This window comes from Nilaparvata lugens, chromosome X (genome assembly GCF_014356525.2).
Source record: "Nilaparvata lugens isolate BPH chromosome X, ASM1435652v1, whole genome shotgun sequence".
Taxonomy (NCBI): Eukaryota; Metazoa; Arthropoda; class Insecta; order Hemiptera; family Delphacidae; genus Nilaparvata; species Nilaparvata lugens.
In genome coordinates this window covers 57573273-57587670 of record NC_052518.1, presented here as the reverse complement: position 1 = coordinate 57587670, position 14398 = coordinate 57573273, and the positions used below count along the sequence as shown (strand labels likewise).

Here is a 14398-nt window from a genome sequence, read left to right as displayed (position 1 = left end):
TTTTCAACCCCTAACCACCCCCAAACATCATTTTTTTTCAATGAAATTTTAACAGTATTTTGAGTATGTGTAAATCATCCTGTATGCCAAATTTGAAACGAATCAGACAATTAGAAATACCCAGTCTATCACTTTTTATGCTGGTCAATAGGGTTTTCAACCCCTTACCACCCCCAGTTGTTGACATATTCCCATGAAATTCCAACAGTATGTTGAGTATGTGCAAATTATCCTGTATGCCAAATTTGAAATGAATCGGACAATTAGAAATACCCAGTCAATCACTTTTTATGCTGGTCAATAAGGTTTTCAACCCCTAACCACCCTCGAGCATCATTATATTTTGATGAAACTTCAACAGTATGTTTAATATGTGTGAATCATCCTGTATGCCAATTTTGAAATGAATCGGACAATTAGAAATACCGGTCAATCACTTTTTATGCTTGTCAATAGGGTTTTTAACCCCCAACCACCCCTAAACATCATTATATTTTGATAAAACTTCAACAGTATGTTTAGTATGTGTGAATTATCCTGTATGCCAAATTTGAAACGAATCGGACGATTAGAAATACATGGTCAATCACTTTTTATGCTGGTCAATAGGGTTTTCAAACCCTAAACTTTTAAGCTGATCAATCACTTTTAATGCTGGTCAATAGGGTTTTCAACCCCTAACCACCCCTAAACATAATTATATTTTGATGAAATTTCAACAGTATGCTGAATATGTGTGAATCATCCTGTATGCCAAATTTGAAACGAATCGGACAATTAGAAATACCCAGTCAATCACTTTTTAAGCTGATCAATCACTTTTAATGCTGGTCAATAGGGTTTTCAACCCCTTACCACCCCTAGTTGTTGACATATTCCCATGAAATTCCAACAGTATGTTGAGTATGTGCAAATTATCCTGTATGCCAAATTTGAAATGAATCGGACAATTAGAAATACCCAGTCAATCACTTTTTATGCTGGTCAATAAGGTTTTCAACCCCTAACCACCCTCGAGCATCATTATATTTTGATGAAACTTCAACAGTATGTTTAATATGTGTGAATCATCCTGTATGCCAATTTGAAATGAATCGGACAATTGGAAATACCCGGTCAATCACTTTTTATGCTGGTCAATAGGGTTTTTAACCCCCAACCACCCCTAAACATCATTATATTTTGATAAAACTTCAACAGTATGTTTAGTATGTGTGAATTATCCTGTATGCCAAATTTGAAACGAATCGGACGATTAGAAATACATGGTCAATCACTTTTTATGCTGGTCAATAGGGTTTTCAAACCCTAAACATCATTATATTTTGATTAAACTTCAACAGTATGTTTAATATGTGTAAATTTTCTCCTATGCCAAATTTGAAATGAATCAGACAATTAGAAATACCCGGTCAATCACTTTTTATGCTGGTCAATAGGGTTTTTAACCCCTAACCACCCCTAAACTTCATTATATTTTGATGAAACTTCAACAGTATGTTTAATATGTGTGAATCATCCTGTATGCCAATTTGAAATGAATCGGACAATTAGAAATACCCGGTCAATCACTTTTTATGCTGGTCAATAGGGTTTTCAACCCCTAACCACCCCTAAACTTCATTATATTTTGATGAAACTTCAACAGTATGTTTAGTATGTGTGAATTATCCTGTATGCCAAATTTGAAACAAATCAGACAATTAGAAATACCGGGTCAATCACTTTTTATGCTGGTCAATAGGGTTTTTAACCCCTAACAACCCCTAAAAATCATTATATTCTAATGAAACTTCAACAGTATGTTTAGTATGTGTGAATTATCCTGTATGCCAAATTTGAAACGAATCGGACGATTAGAAATACATGGTCAATCACTTTTTATGCTGGTCAATAGGGTTTTCAAACCCTAAACATCTAAATCGGACAATTTGAAATACCTGGTCAATCACTTTTTATGCTGGTCAATAGGGTTTTTAACCCCTAACAACCCCTAAAAATCATTATATTCTAATGAAACTTCAACAGTAGGTTAAATATGTGTAAATTATCCTGTATGCCAATTTGAAATGAATCGGACAATTGGAAATACCCAGTCAATCACTTTTTATGCTGGTCAATAAGGTTTTCAACCCCTAACCACCCTCGAGCATCATTTTATTTTGATAAAACTTCAAAAGTATGTTGAATATGTGTAAATTATCCTGTATGCCAAATTTGAAACGAATCGGACAATTAGAAATACCCGGTCAATCACTTTTTAAGCTGGTCAATAGGTTTTTCAACCGCTTACCACAACTAGTTGTCAACATATTCTCATGAAATTTTAACAGTATTTTGAGTATGTGCAAATTATCCTGTATGCCGAATTTGAAATGAATCTGACAATTGGAAATACCCAGTCAATCACTTTTTATGCTGGTCAATAGGTTTTTCAACCCCTAAACATCATTATATTTTAATGAAATTTCAACAGTATGTTAAATATGTGTAAATTATCCTGTATGCCAAATTTGAAACGAATTGGAAAATTAGAAATACCCAGTCAATCACTTTTTAAGCTGGTCAATAGGTTTTTCAACCGCTTACCACAACTAGTTGTCAACATATTCTCATGAAATTTTAACAGTATTTTGAGTATGTGCAAATTATCCTGTATGCCGAATTTGAAATGAATCTGACAATTGGAAATACCCAGTCAATCACTTTTTATGCTGGTCAATAGGGTTTTCAACCCCTAAACATCATTATATTTTGATGAAACTTCAACAGTATGTTAAATATGTGTAAATTTCCTCGTATGCCAAATTTAAAATGAATAAGACAATTGGAAATGCCCGGTCAAACACTATTTATGCTGGTCACAAGGGTTTTTAACCCCTAACAACACCTAAAAATCATTTTATTTTAATGAAACATCAACAGTAGGTTAAATATGTGTAAATTATCCTCTATGCCAAATTTGAAATGAATCGGACAATTGGAAATACCCGGTTAATCACTTTTTATGCTGGTCAATAAGGTTTTCAACCCCTTACCACCCCTAGTTGTTGACATATTCCCATGAAATTCCAACAGTATCTCGAGTATGTGCAAATTATCCTGTAAGCCAAATTTGAAATGAATCGGCAATTAGAAATACCCAGTCAATCACTTTTTTTGCTGGTCAATAGGGGTTTCAACCTCTAACCACCCCTAAACATCATTTTATTTTGATAAAACTTCAAAAGTATGTTGAATATGTGTAAATTATCCTGTATGCCAAATTTGAAATGAATCTGACAATTTGAAATACCTGGTCAATCACTTTTTATGCTGGTCAATAGGGTTTTCAACCCCTAAACTTCATCATATTTTGATGAAACTTTAACTGTATGTTAAATATGTGTAAATTCTATTGTATGCCAAATTTGAAATAAATTGGACAATTGGAAATACCCAGTCGATCACTTTTTATGCTGGTCAATAGGGTTTTTAACCCCTAACAACCCCTAAACATCATTTTTTCCTGATGAAACTTCAACAGTAGGTTGAATATGTGTAAATTATCCTGTATGCCAAATTTGAAATGAATCAGACAATTGGAAATACTCGGTCAATCAGTTTTTATGCTGGTCAATAGGGTTTTCAACCCCTTACCACCCCTAGTTGTTGACATATTCCCATGAAATTCCAACAGTATCTTGAGTATGTGTGAATCATCCTGTATGCCAATTTTGAAATGAATTGGACAATTAGAAATACCCAGTCAATCACTTTTTATGCTGGTCAATAGGGTTTTTAACCCCTAACCACCCCTAAACATCATTATATTTTGAAAAAACTTCAACAGTATGTTTAGTATGTGTGAATTATCCTGTATGCCAAATTTGAAACGAATCGGACAATTAGAAATACCTGGTCAATCACTTTTTATGCTGGTCAATACGGTTTTTATCCCCTAACCACCCCAAAACATCATTTTATTCCAATGAAACTTCAACAGTATGTGAAATATGTGTGAATTATCCTGTATGCCAATTTTGAAATGAATCTGACAATTTGAAATACACAGTCAATCACTTTTTATGCTGGTCAATAGGGTTTTCAACCCCTAAACATCATTATATTTTGATGAAACTTCAACAGTATGTTAAATATGTGTAAATTTTCTTGTATGCCAAATTTGAAATAAATTGGACAATTGGAAATACCCAGTCAATCACTTTTTATGCTGGTCAATAGGGTTTTTAACCCCTAACAACCCCTAAACATCATTATTTTTCGATGAAACTTCAACAGTAGGTTGAATATGTGTAAATTATCCTGTATGCCAAATTTTAAATGAATCAGACAATTGGAAATACTCAGTCAATCACTTTTTATGCTGGTCAATAGGGTTTTTAACCCCTAACCACCCCTAAACATCATTATATTTTGAAAAAACTTCAACAGTATGTTTAGTATGTGTGAATTATCCTGTATGCCAAATTTGAAACGAATCGGACAATTAGAAATACCTGGTCAATCACTTTTTATGCTGGTCAATACGGTTTTTATCCCCTAACCACCCCAAAACATCATTTTATTCCAATGAAACTTCAACAGTATGTGAAATATGTGTGAATTATCCTGTATGCCAAATTTGAAATGAATCTGACAATTTGAAATACACAGTCAATCACTTTTTATGCTGGTCAATAGGGTTTTCAACCCCTAAACATCATCATATTTTGATGAAACTTCAACAGTATGTTAAATATGTGTAAATTCTATTGTATGCCAAATTTGAAATAAATTGGACAATTGGAATTACCCAGTCAATCACTTTTTATGCTGGTCAATAGGGTTTTTAACCCCTAACAACCCCTAAACATCATTATTCTCCGATGAAACTTCAACAGTAGGTTGAATATGTGTAAATTATCCAGTATGCCAAATTTGAAATGAATCAGACAATTGGAAATACTCGGTCAATCAGTTTTTATGCTGGTCAATAGGGTTTTCAACCCCTAACCACCCCTAAACATAATTTTATTTCGATTAAACTTCAACAGTATGTTAAATATGTGTAAATTCTATTGTATGCCAAATTTGAAATAAATTGGACAATTGGAATTACCCAGTCAATCACTTTTTATGCTGGTCAATAGGGTTTTTAACCCCTAACAACCCCTAAACATCATTATTCTCCGATGAAACTTCAACAGTAGGTTGAATATGTGTAAATTATCCAGTATGCCAAATTTGAAATGAATCAGACAATTGGAAATACTCGGTCAATCAGTTTTTATGCTGGTCAATAGGGTTTTCAACCCCTAACCACCCCTAAACATAATTTTATTTCGATTAAACTTCAACAGTATGTAAAATATGTGTGAATTATCCTGTATGCCATATTTGAAATGAATCTGACAATTGGAAATACCCGGTCAACCACTTTTTATGCTGGTCAATAGGGTTTTCAACTCCTAAACATCATTATATTTTGATGAAACTTCAACAGTATGTTAAATATGTGTAAATTCTCTTGTATGCGAAATTTGAAATGAATCTAGTAGAGGGATTCTAAGATTTTGGACTGACTTTCTTGCTCCAAACCCCCCCCTCACCCCCTCGTCCATCCCGCCTCCCCTTCCCCCCGCCTGGTGGGTGGGGGGGTGTTCTAAAAATAGATTTCCTCTTCCATTTGACCAGTGGTGGTGAGGGGGTTGAAAAGAGAGAGATATATCTTTCTCTCTCTCTCTTTCTAAAAATAGATTTTCCCTTCCCCTTGCCCAGTGGTTGTGAGGGGGTTAAAAAGAGAGAGAGATATCTTTCTCTCTCTCTCTTTCTAAAAATAGATTTCCCCTTCCCCTTGCCCAGTGGTGGTGAGGGGGTTGAAAAGAGATATCTCTCTCTCTCTCTCTCTCCCCCCTTCCCCCTCCCCAGGTGAGGGAAAAAAATAATTTGCCTTTGAGGGAAAAATTCACTACTGACAAATTAAAGTGAATCCATATTTCTACATCTAATGCTATACTGTCAAATTAAAGTGAATCCTTTTTGCTATACTGTACTAGCGAATCCATATTTCTACATCTAATGCTATACTGACAGATTGAAGTGAATGCTAGATGAGGAAAAAAAATCTCTTTGAGAGGGAAAAATTCTCTACTGTCAAATTAAAGTGGATCCATATTTCTACATCTAATGCTATACTGTCAAATTAAAGTGAATCCTTTTTGCTATACTGTACTAGTGAATCCATATTTCTACATCTAATGCTATACTGACAGATTGAAGTGAATTGAGAAATTCTCTCTCTCAGTATAGATGAGGGGGATGAATAAAGTGAGGGAAAAATTCTCTACTGACAAATTAAAGTGAATCCTTTTTGCTATACTGTACTAGTGAATCCTTTTTGCTATGCTGTACTAGTGAATCTATACTGTCAAATTAAAGTGAATCCTTTTTGCTATACTGTACTAGTGAATCCATATTTCTACATCTAATGCTATACTGACAGATTGAAGTGAATTGAGAAATTCTCTCTCTCAGTATAGATGAGGGGGATGAATAAAGTGAGGGAAAAATTCTCTACTGACAAATTAAAGTGAATCCTTGTTGCTATACTGTACTAGTGAATCCTTTTTGCTATGCTGTACTAGTGAATCTATACTGTCAAATTAAAGTGAATGCATATTTCTACATCTAATGCTATACTAGTGAATCTCTACAATGATCTAAGTTCTTTTACATTTTTTATCTGCAATATCGTACAAGCATTTCCAAAGTCCATCGGAATTTTTAACAACAGATGACAAATCATTTGTACAATCATAATGTAGATGACCGCTGTCTAGAATATTGAGCAGTTCGAAAATCTCAGATAAAATCGAAAAGTGTACATTTTCTGTTTTTGTTAACGGTAAATCAACATCTTGACATCCTGTTGAAAATTTAATATTCTTCGCAATTGAATCAAATTCGTTAAATGAAATTGACATCAAGAGACGAGTTAATTTTTTGAATTTTGAAAAACCATAACACTGCATGTTAACGGCTTCCCAGATGTTTGACATGTGTCGAATGAGGGGGGTGAAAAGAGAGAAAGATATATCTCTCTTTCTAAATTGATGAGATGCATGTGTTATAGGGGCTCGTGCCCTGATAAAAAAGATCACACCACACGTGTTGTCAGGTCTAGCTCTAAGCAGCAACTAAACTAAAAATCGTGAATGGGATATTGGGATGAAAAATCATTTGAAGGCAGAAAACGTTTATTTACACATTTCAGCAGCAGCAGCACAACTATTCATAATTTCATCTTCAATTTTAATAAGCTTATCTATACACAAATTATGAGGACGATAATAACATAGATAGTCTCTTATGTCATTTAAATTAACCGTGCTTAGAAAAATGTCTTTCAATTGTTTCGCCAAACTATAATTTTCACGAGTTGATTTCCTAATTGCATTTTCACACTCATCGTACCAATCAATACAGTTTTTTAACCTCACTTCCAATTCGTTGTCGGCAGCCAACCACTTTCTCGGATCCATGTTGTTGAGCGAATGAACAAAACTAAGTGTAGGCAGGAACTATTATAGAGTAATTAAGTAGTCTTTCTTCATTGATTGTCGACAGACAACATGTAAGCGCTTTATGCAGTCTCAATGCATGCATGCAATAAACACACTGTAAAACCTTTCCGTTGTAGAAGAATCCATAACGAGCAAAGTTTCTTTTCTGTGAATTTGTGTACATCGGCGCCATTTTCATACTTTGCATTCGATTGTTTTTGCACAAGAAATTATTTGTTTGATACATATTTTTAAACAACAAAGAATTATAATGTTGTGCAGAGAATAAAGCACAGCGAGAATGTGGTCTATTTTTATGAATGTTACATACAGCATAACACCATGAACTAGTGAAAAAGCTGAAATCAGGTTTTGGAAAATCCTCTGGTTTACATTAAACGTTGCTATGCAATCTTCTTAAAAACTTTGCTTTCTCAGTTCCTTTTGTGAAAATTTTCTCATAACCTGCAAGGTAATCACGTATTAATGAGTCACTGTATTCTAAATCTCCATCTTCCCATTTTATTTTATGATAGTGACGTTCTAACCATGTTACATCGTTATACAATTTTGCACTCAATTCTGTCTTTGCAAATGGTGATTTGAAATGGAACACAATATAACTATTAAACTGATCAATTATGGCAAGTTCTTTCACAATAATTTGATTACAATCTTGTTTAAACCAGTGAAGATCAACCATAGCAATTTTTGTAGGCGCCTGCTTGTCCACTTCTTTATCTTCGGCGGCGGGCTCCTCGAATCCTTCGTCTTTCTCCCTCCCCTCCTCTTCTCGTTTCTCCTCCTCCTCCACCTGCAGCGGCTTCGGTGTACTTGCTTCATAATAGAAACTATCAAGATCGCACTGAATACCAATAGAGCGAGTTTGTGGCTTGTCCAAAATATCAGAACACAAAGAATAGGACATGTTGTCTGTTCAAAGGTGAAACTGATAATGAACTAAATTGAGCAGAATGCACACCTTATATAGGCAGTGAGCAAATTACTGAACTTCTTTCACCATGCTCGTCAGAGGTGTGTACTCCATCACACGATCGCTAATTAAAACGCAATACGCGGAAGTATTTGCTGGTACTGCACTATTAAATTCCATTTCAATACGAACATCTGTCGAAGATTTCAAATGACTTGGTTGGTGTGAACAATCTACAACAATCAGCAGTGTTGATTCACAAAACGTTTTAAAGTCAATTTCTGTTCCGAGTTCGCTATTGATTGAATGATTATAATACGAGGGCGCAAAATCCAGGAACATGCGGTATAATACCTCCTTCTTACCTAGCAGATTCTCATATGGATAATACTTGCTGTTCAAATATACTTTAACATTGTAAATACCACAGCTATCGAGATTAGATATTGATTTTTTAATTTTATTCTTATGATCAGTTTGAAATGCAATTATAACGTATTTTGGACTATCAAAACTCGATGTGGTACGAACTGCCCAAGAATGGTTAAGTGAATTTTGCAAATTTGGTAATTCACAAATTTCCCAATGCCGGAAACCTAATTTCAGTGGAGTGTCAGCATCGAGCAGTCTCAAAAATTTCAGTCTTACATGATCTTCTAAAGTTATGTAGGGCATTCTCCATTGCAGTTTTGTAATTTTCACACTAACGCTTGTTCCACTTGTAGACTCAACACAATTTAGGTCTGTCGGTGACCTCAATAAGACGAGTTCCTGTTTCAAATTTAAAATTATTCTTTGAAAATCTTCAAAAAACGGGAGGATTAATTTCAGTGGTACACAGAAAGTGAATTTATTATCCGTTAGCTCATATCCTGCTCTGTCAAAACCAGCCAAGTGATATGTGTTTTTATCGAGAGTATTCTTCACTAGAATAGCTTTAATTGTGGATGTTAATCCAATCAATCTTGATTTAGAAATTTGCTGACCTGCTAATTCATATCGTATTTCGTCAAAAAGGTTGCCGATTACGTTACTGCTTAATTTATAGTCTGCTGCAACTGGTGCATCGGCTGGGTCTGTTCCCGGTTTTGTACAGTTAACTGTTCCCTCAATCAATATGAATGATTTACAAGGTAAAGAATAGACATCTAAAGAATTTATGCCAATACGTGCCTCGTCAGAGTTTTTTATTTCCTGTCCCAAATAAACTGTATGAGTGTAAAATTGGAATTTAGTAATATCATTATAAAACTGAAGGTCTGTCTCCACATCCAGAATTTCACTAATTGCTGCCGCTCCCCCTCCTAACATTTCGCCAATCAACTATAAAACCCAACTTTTCTAATATTCTCGCACTTTTAGCCGACAAAGCACATTTGTTTTTAGGTGTTGACGCTATCGCGTTCCTTTCTCTAATGACTTGATTGTGCATGCACATATTATTACTTGTGCGCGGGTTGAAAATAAGATAACCCATAACTTTTCACATATGTGCAACCTAATTGTAATTGTATCTCCACGGAAATCAATAAACGATCCGTTCTGGTCCGTTACCTTTACATTAATAGTTTGAATTTGATGCTTATTCAAAGGTACATAAATAATCGGTGATGGTACTTTGTTCATTAAATAGCCGCTAGGAACCTTTGGTAAAAATTCTTAGATTATATGTTTTTGTTTTCCGTCAGAGTAACTGCCACATGCTAAATTATACTCAACTACAATACTGTCAATACTGTCATTTTGTTATGTTAACCAAATGTTTGGAATAATGCCATTTATTTGGCTGCAAAACAACATTATCAAAACCAAGTATCTTAGCAATCGAATCAGAACGTGTTAAATCAATGGGTTTATCAGAATGAATTTCAATCTTCATAGTATTTGCGTTTGCACATATAATAAGTTTATTCTTCTTCCCATCAATATTCAATTTATTCTTTAAAGATTTTATAATATCCTCAACTTCATATGCACCCGTATCCAACTCGATTAATCTATCGCCATATTTGAAGCTGGAATTTGTTCCTTTGTTAATGTTTGCAATACTATTGTAACTAGAAAAATTAATCAATCCAATTTCCCATTCACGATTTTTATCCAATTCTATAATTTCTTGTGAATGTTCATAGAGGTTACTCTTCCTCTCATTCTTCTTCTTCTTTCTCAAAGACCCACCAAACGCCGCTTTAGCTTTCATGACGTTTGTAACAAGATAGCTAAGTGCTTTCTCGGCAAGGGGTGTTTGAGGATTTTTGAAAATGTCCCATGCAGCGTTTGCTAGAGCTCTGTCAGCTACCGCTCGAGTTTTATTATCGCTATTTTGCGTATACACTATATCATGTACCTTGCAAGCTCTATCTAATGAATTTATACCTTGATCACCTCTCTTTAACCTTTCATTAACCTTTGTTCCTGGCCCACACCACTCGTATCCCGGAATATAAATTTCCTCTTGCAGGTTATCAATTACCTTATTTAAAATAGTTGATGTCACATTACCTGCCAAACCTGACACACCTTTAAAAACTCTTGCCGCTGAACTCAAGATTCCTTTACCCTGTTTCCTCGAACTCTGCTTTCTCCTACATACCATTTTCCATTACCTTTCAACTCAATGGTTGAACATTAACTGAGGTTAATTAATCAATACACCAACTTGAATTGAATTGAATTGGTTTAATTTTCAATCGAGTTGGAAATGAATTCACACGCTATTGCTATGATACATTGCTTGAATGATAAGAATATTATTTCAAATAGCAAATAATCTGAAAAGGTGAATGCAATTTGAAAAGGGGGGAAATGATGCTGGCATTGCGCGCCCACCCACATCTGCAGGAACACGTGCCAAAACAGATGTAGGAGGGAGCGAGCGAGAAGCCAGCGCCGCTTGGGTGTACGGCTGTGTGCGTGTGTGTGTGTGTGTGTGTGTAGCAGTAAAGACTACTGAGCATGCTCGCAACAAACTATAAGAGACCCAGTCACCTTATTTAAATATCGTTCACAACAGAGCAGCTGAACCATTTCTTCTTCTGTGTGTTTCTACTATTCATTACGAACTTATCAACAACAACAACAGGTAAGAATTGAGAACAATTTTTTATCAAATATGTACACAATTTATTGAACACTACTTTCACACATACATACATACATCTATACAATTCATAACACATAGCTCGACGAATTGTATACAGATATAAAAATTGTTAAGCAATAACAATTTTCATATCCGACCAATTTGCCGACTTATGTGTTACTAGCAACACATAATTTTTACAGTTGATGTTAAAATGTTCTATTTTTTCTCTGGTAATGCAGGAAGCAAATCTTTGAGGTAGATACACCTCGCATTTGCTTCCTGCATTCCTTATTTTTAAAATTACATGTCGACCGTGTTTATTGGTGTCCTCTCGAGCTCCGATGATGGGGTACGGTAGATCCTCCTTCAACTCCCTCAGCGGGATCCACGGTTTGGGTAGAGGTTTGTTTATGAGTTGGACAAAGTCCAACTCTCCCGCGCCCTCCACCTCCTTCATTAGCGGGGCGAGTGAGGAGTCATGCTCCATTACAGCTCGTTTCTGTTGAAAAATATTTGATTAGTGTCTTATTTGTTTCAGATTATACTGGAGATCGATAGATTATTGATCGATTATCATCAAATTGTCATCATCAAATTGACATTCTCTGCATAAAGTGAGTAATATCAGTTATTGAAATAACATTGTTGCATGATCGAATACTTTAAACAATAATTTCTAATCACTTCAAATAATATTGGTAACATTGTTGGATGATCGGTTACTTTAAACAATAATTCAATTTCTAAGCAGTTCAAATAATATTCATAACATTGATGCATGATCGAGTACTTTAAACAATAATTTCTAATCAGTTCAAATAATATTTCCTTGCATTCTAATCACTTCAAGGAAATATTGGTAACATTGTTGGATGATCGAGTACTTTAAACAATAATTTCTAAGCAGTTCAAATAATATTTCCTTTGCATTCTAATCACTTCAAGGAAATATAGGTAACAAATAATTTTTGCATGATCGATTACTTTAATCAATAATATCTCATAATTCAATTTCTAATCACTTCAAATAATATTGGTAACATTGTTGGATGATCGGTTACTTTAAACAATGATTCAATTTCTAAGCAGTTCAAATAATATTTGTAACATTGATGCATGATCGAGTTCTTTAAACAATAATTTCTAATCAGTTCAAATAATATTTCCTTGCATTCTAATCACTTCAAAGAAATATTGGTAACATTGTTGGATGATCGAGTACTTTAAACAATAATTTCTAAGCAGTTCAAATAATATTTCCTTTGCATTCTAATCACTTCAAGGAAATATTGGTAACAAATAATTGTTGCATGATCGAGTACTTTAAACAATAATTCATTTCTAATCAGTTCAAATAATATTCATATCAAATAATTTATGCATGATCGAGTACTTTAAACAATAATTCCATTTCTGAGCAGTTCAAATAATATTGTATCAAATAATTTATGCATGATCGAGTACTTTAAACAATAATTCAATTTACAATCATTTCAAATAATATTCGTATCAAATAATCAAAGACTTGTATGTGCACAGATTTTTTAACAATCAATCACGGAAAAAATCTGTGCATACACAAGTTAATAATATTTGTTGAAACTAACCTTTGTTTGAGAGTAGATTGACTCCTCCTCCTCATCCCCGCTAACCTCAGGCTCCTCCTCAAACACCAACTTCCTCTTCGCCTGCTTCTGCTTGATGTTGTTCGAGAGGGTAGCTAGCACCGCATGCCGCGGTGCCCAGGTAGGTGCTGGAGCTAGACGTTGAAGAGGGCTGTCCCCAACGATGATCTCCCCGGCTGGTGATGGTGGTTCCACGCTGAGCGGTGAGGGGGCGGCTGCGGTAGCGGACGACTCAGCAGCGAGGGCAGCTTTCCGCTGCCAGTAGTTGAGGATGCGCTGTGGTGGGCTATCTGGTAAGATGAACGATGGAGAACTCATCTCGTACGATGTGTGAAGTATACTCGAATCTGTCTCTGATGTAAATGATAATTTTCCTCTCATCACTTATGTTTATATAGCATACGTTTCTCTCTCTGTTCCAGGCTCGTGCGAGCGAGAGCGAAGTGTGCTACAAGGCGAAAAAAATTCAAATTTCTCCCCAACAACACGTGCTCCCACATCGTTATCAGTTTGTAAGTATTCTCTCTCCTATTACAAAAACTGACACTCGATCATTTTTCGAATAGCATCCATGTGTTAGAAGACGAAAAAAAAAATCTCATCTAGAACTCAGCATGAGAGGGTGAAAACACCTGCTAGAAGTTGAAATCCCCCATGTCAACTCACTTGAACATTTTTTGAATAGCATTCTCGAATGATTTCTAATATTATTAAATATTTCACAACATTTCAAGATAGAGGCTCACTTTTTTGAATAGCATTCTCGATTGATTTCAGTTCAGTTATTAAATATTTCATGGCACTTAAACATAGAGGAATAGCATTCTCGAATGATTTCTAATATTATTAAATATTTCACGGCATTTCAACATAGAGGAATAGCATTCTTGATTGATTTCAGTTCAGTTATTAAATATTTCATTGTTTTCACAGCATTTTCTCACCTCTCAACTTGAGTTCCGAACCTCATAACCAGTTGAGCTCTCGTGAGGGAAACATACCTGAGCTGAGACAAGCATAGGCGAGGAGATAGCTGTCATTTCGTGAAATCAACACATGTAAGTTCATTTTTACTTTAATTTTATCCTCTGAGGAGGAGAGGAAAATTGCTCTCGGAGGACAATATTTGTCCTCCGAGGACAATTTTTGTCCTCGGAGGACAGTTTTCCTCTTCTCCGAGGACAAAAATTGTCCTTTGTTCTCCTCCTTT

At 35.0% G+C, this 14398-nt stretch overlaps 1 protein-coding gene across 1 annotated transcript; it reads right to left on the bottom strand.

Moving 5' to 3' along the window:
* Positions 1–3595: 3595 nt before the first annotated feature.
* Positions 3596–13542, bottom strand: LOC120354628. Its single transcript, XM_039441995.1, has 3 exons — positions 13171–13542; positions 11868–12062; positions 3596–3703 (listed from the first exon to the last, which is right to left on the bottom strand). Exons 1-3 carry the CDS (start codon positions 13504–13506, stop codon positions 3596–3598), a joined length of 639 nt encoding a protein of 212 aa, XP_039297929.1. The 5' UTR covers positions 13507–13542.
* Between the last annotated feature and the right edge of the window lie 856 nt (positions 13543–14398).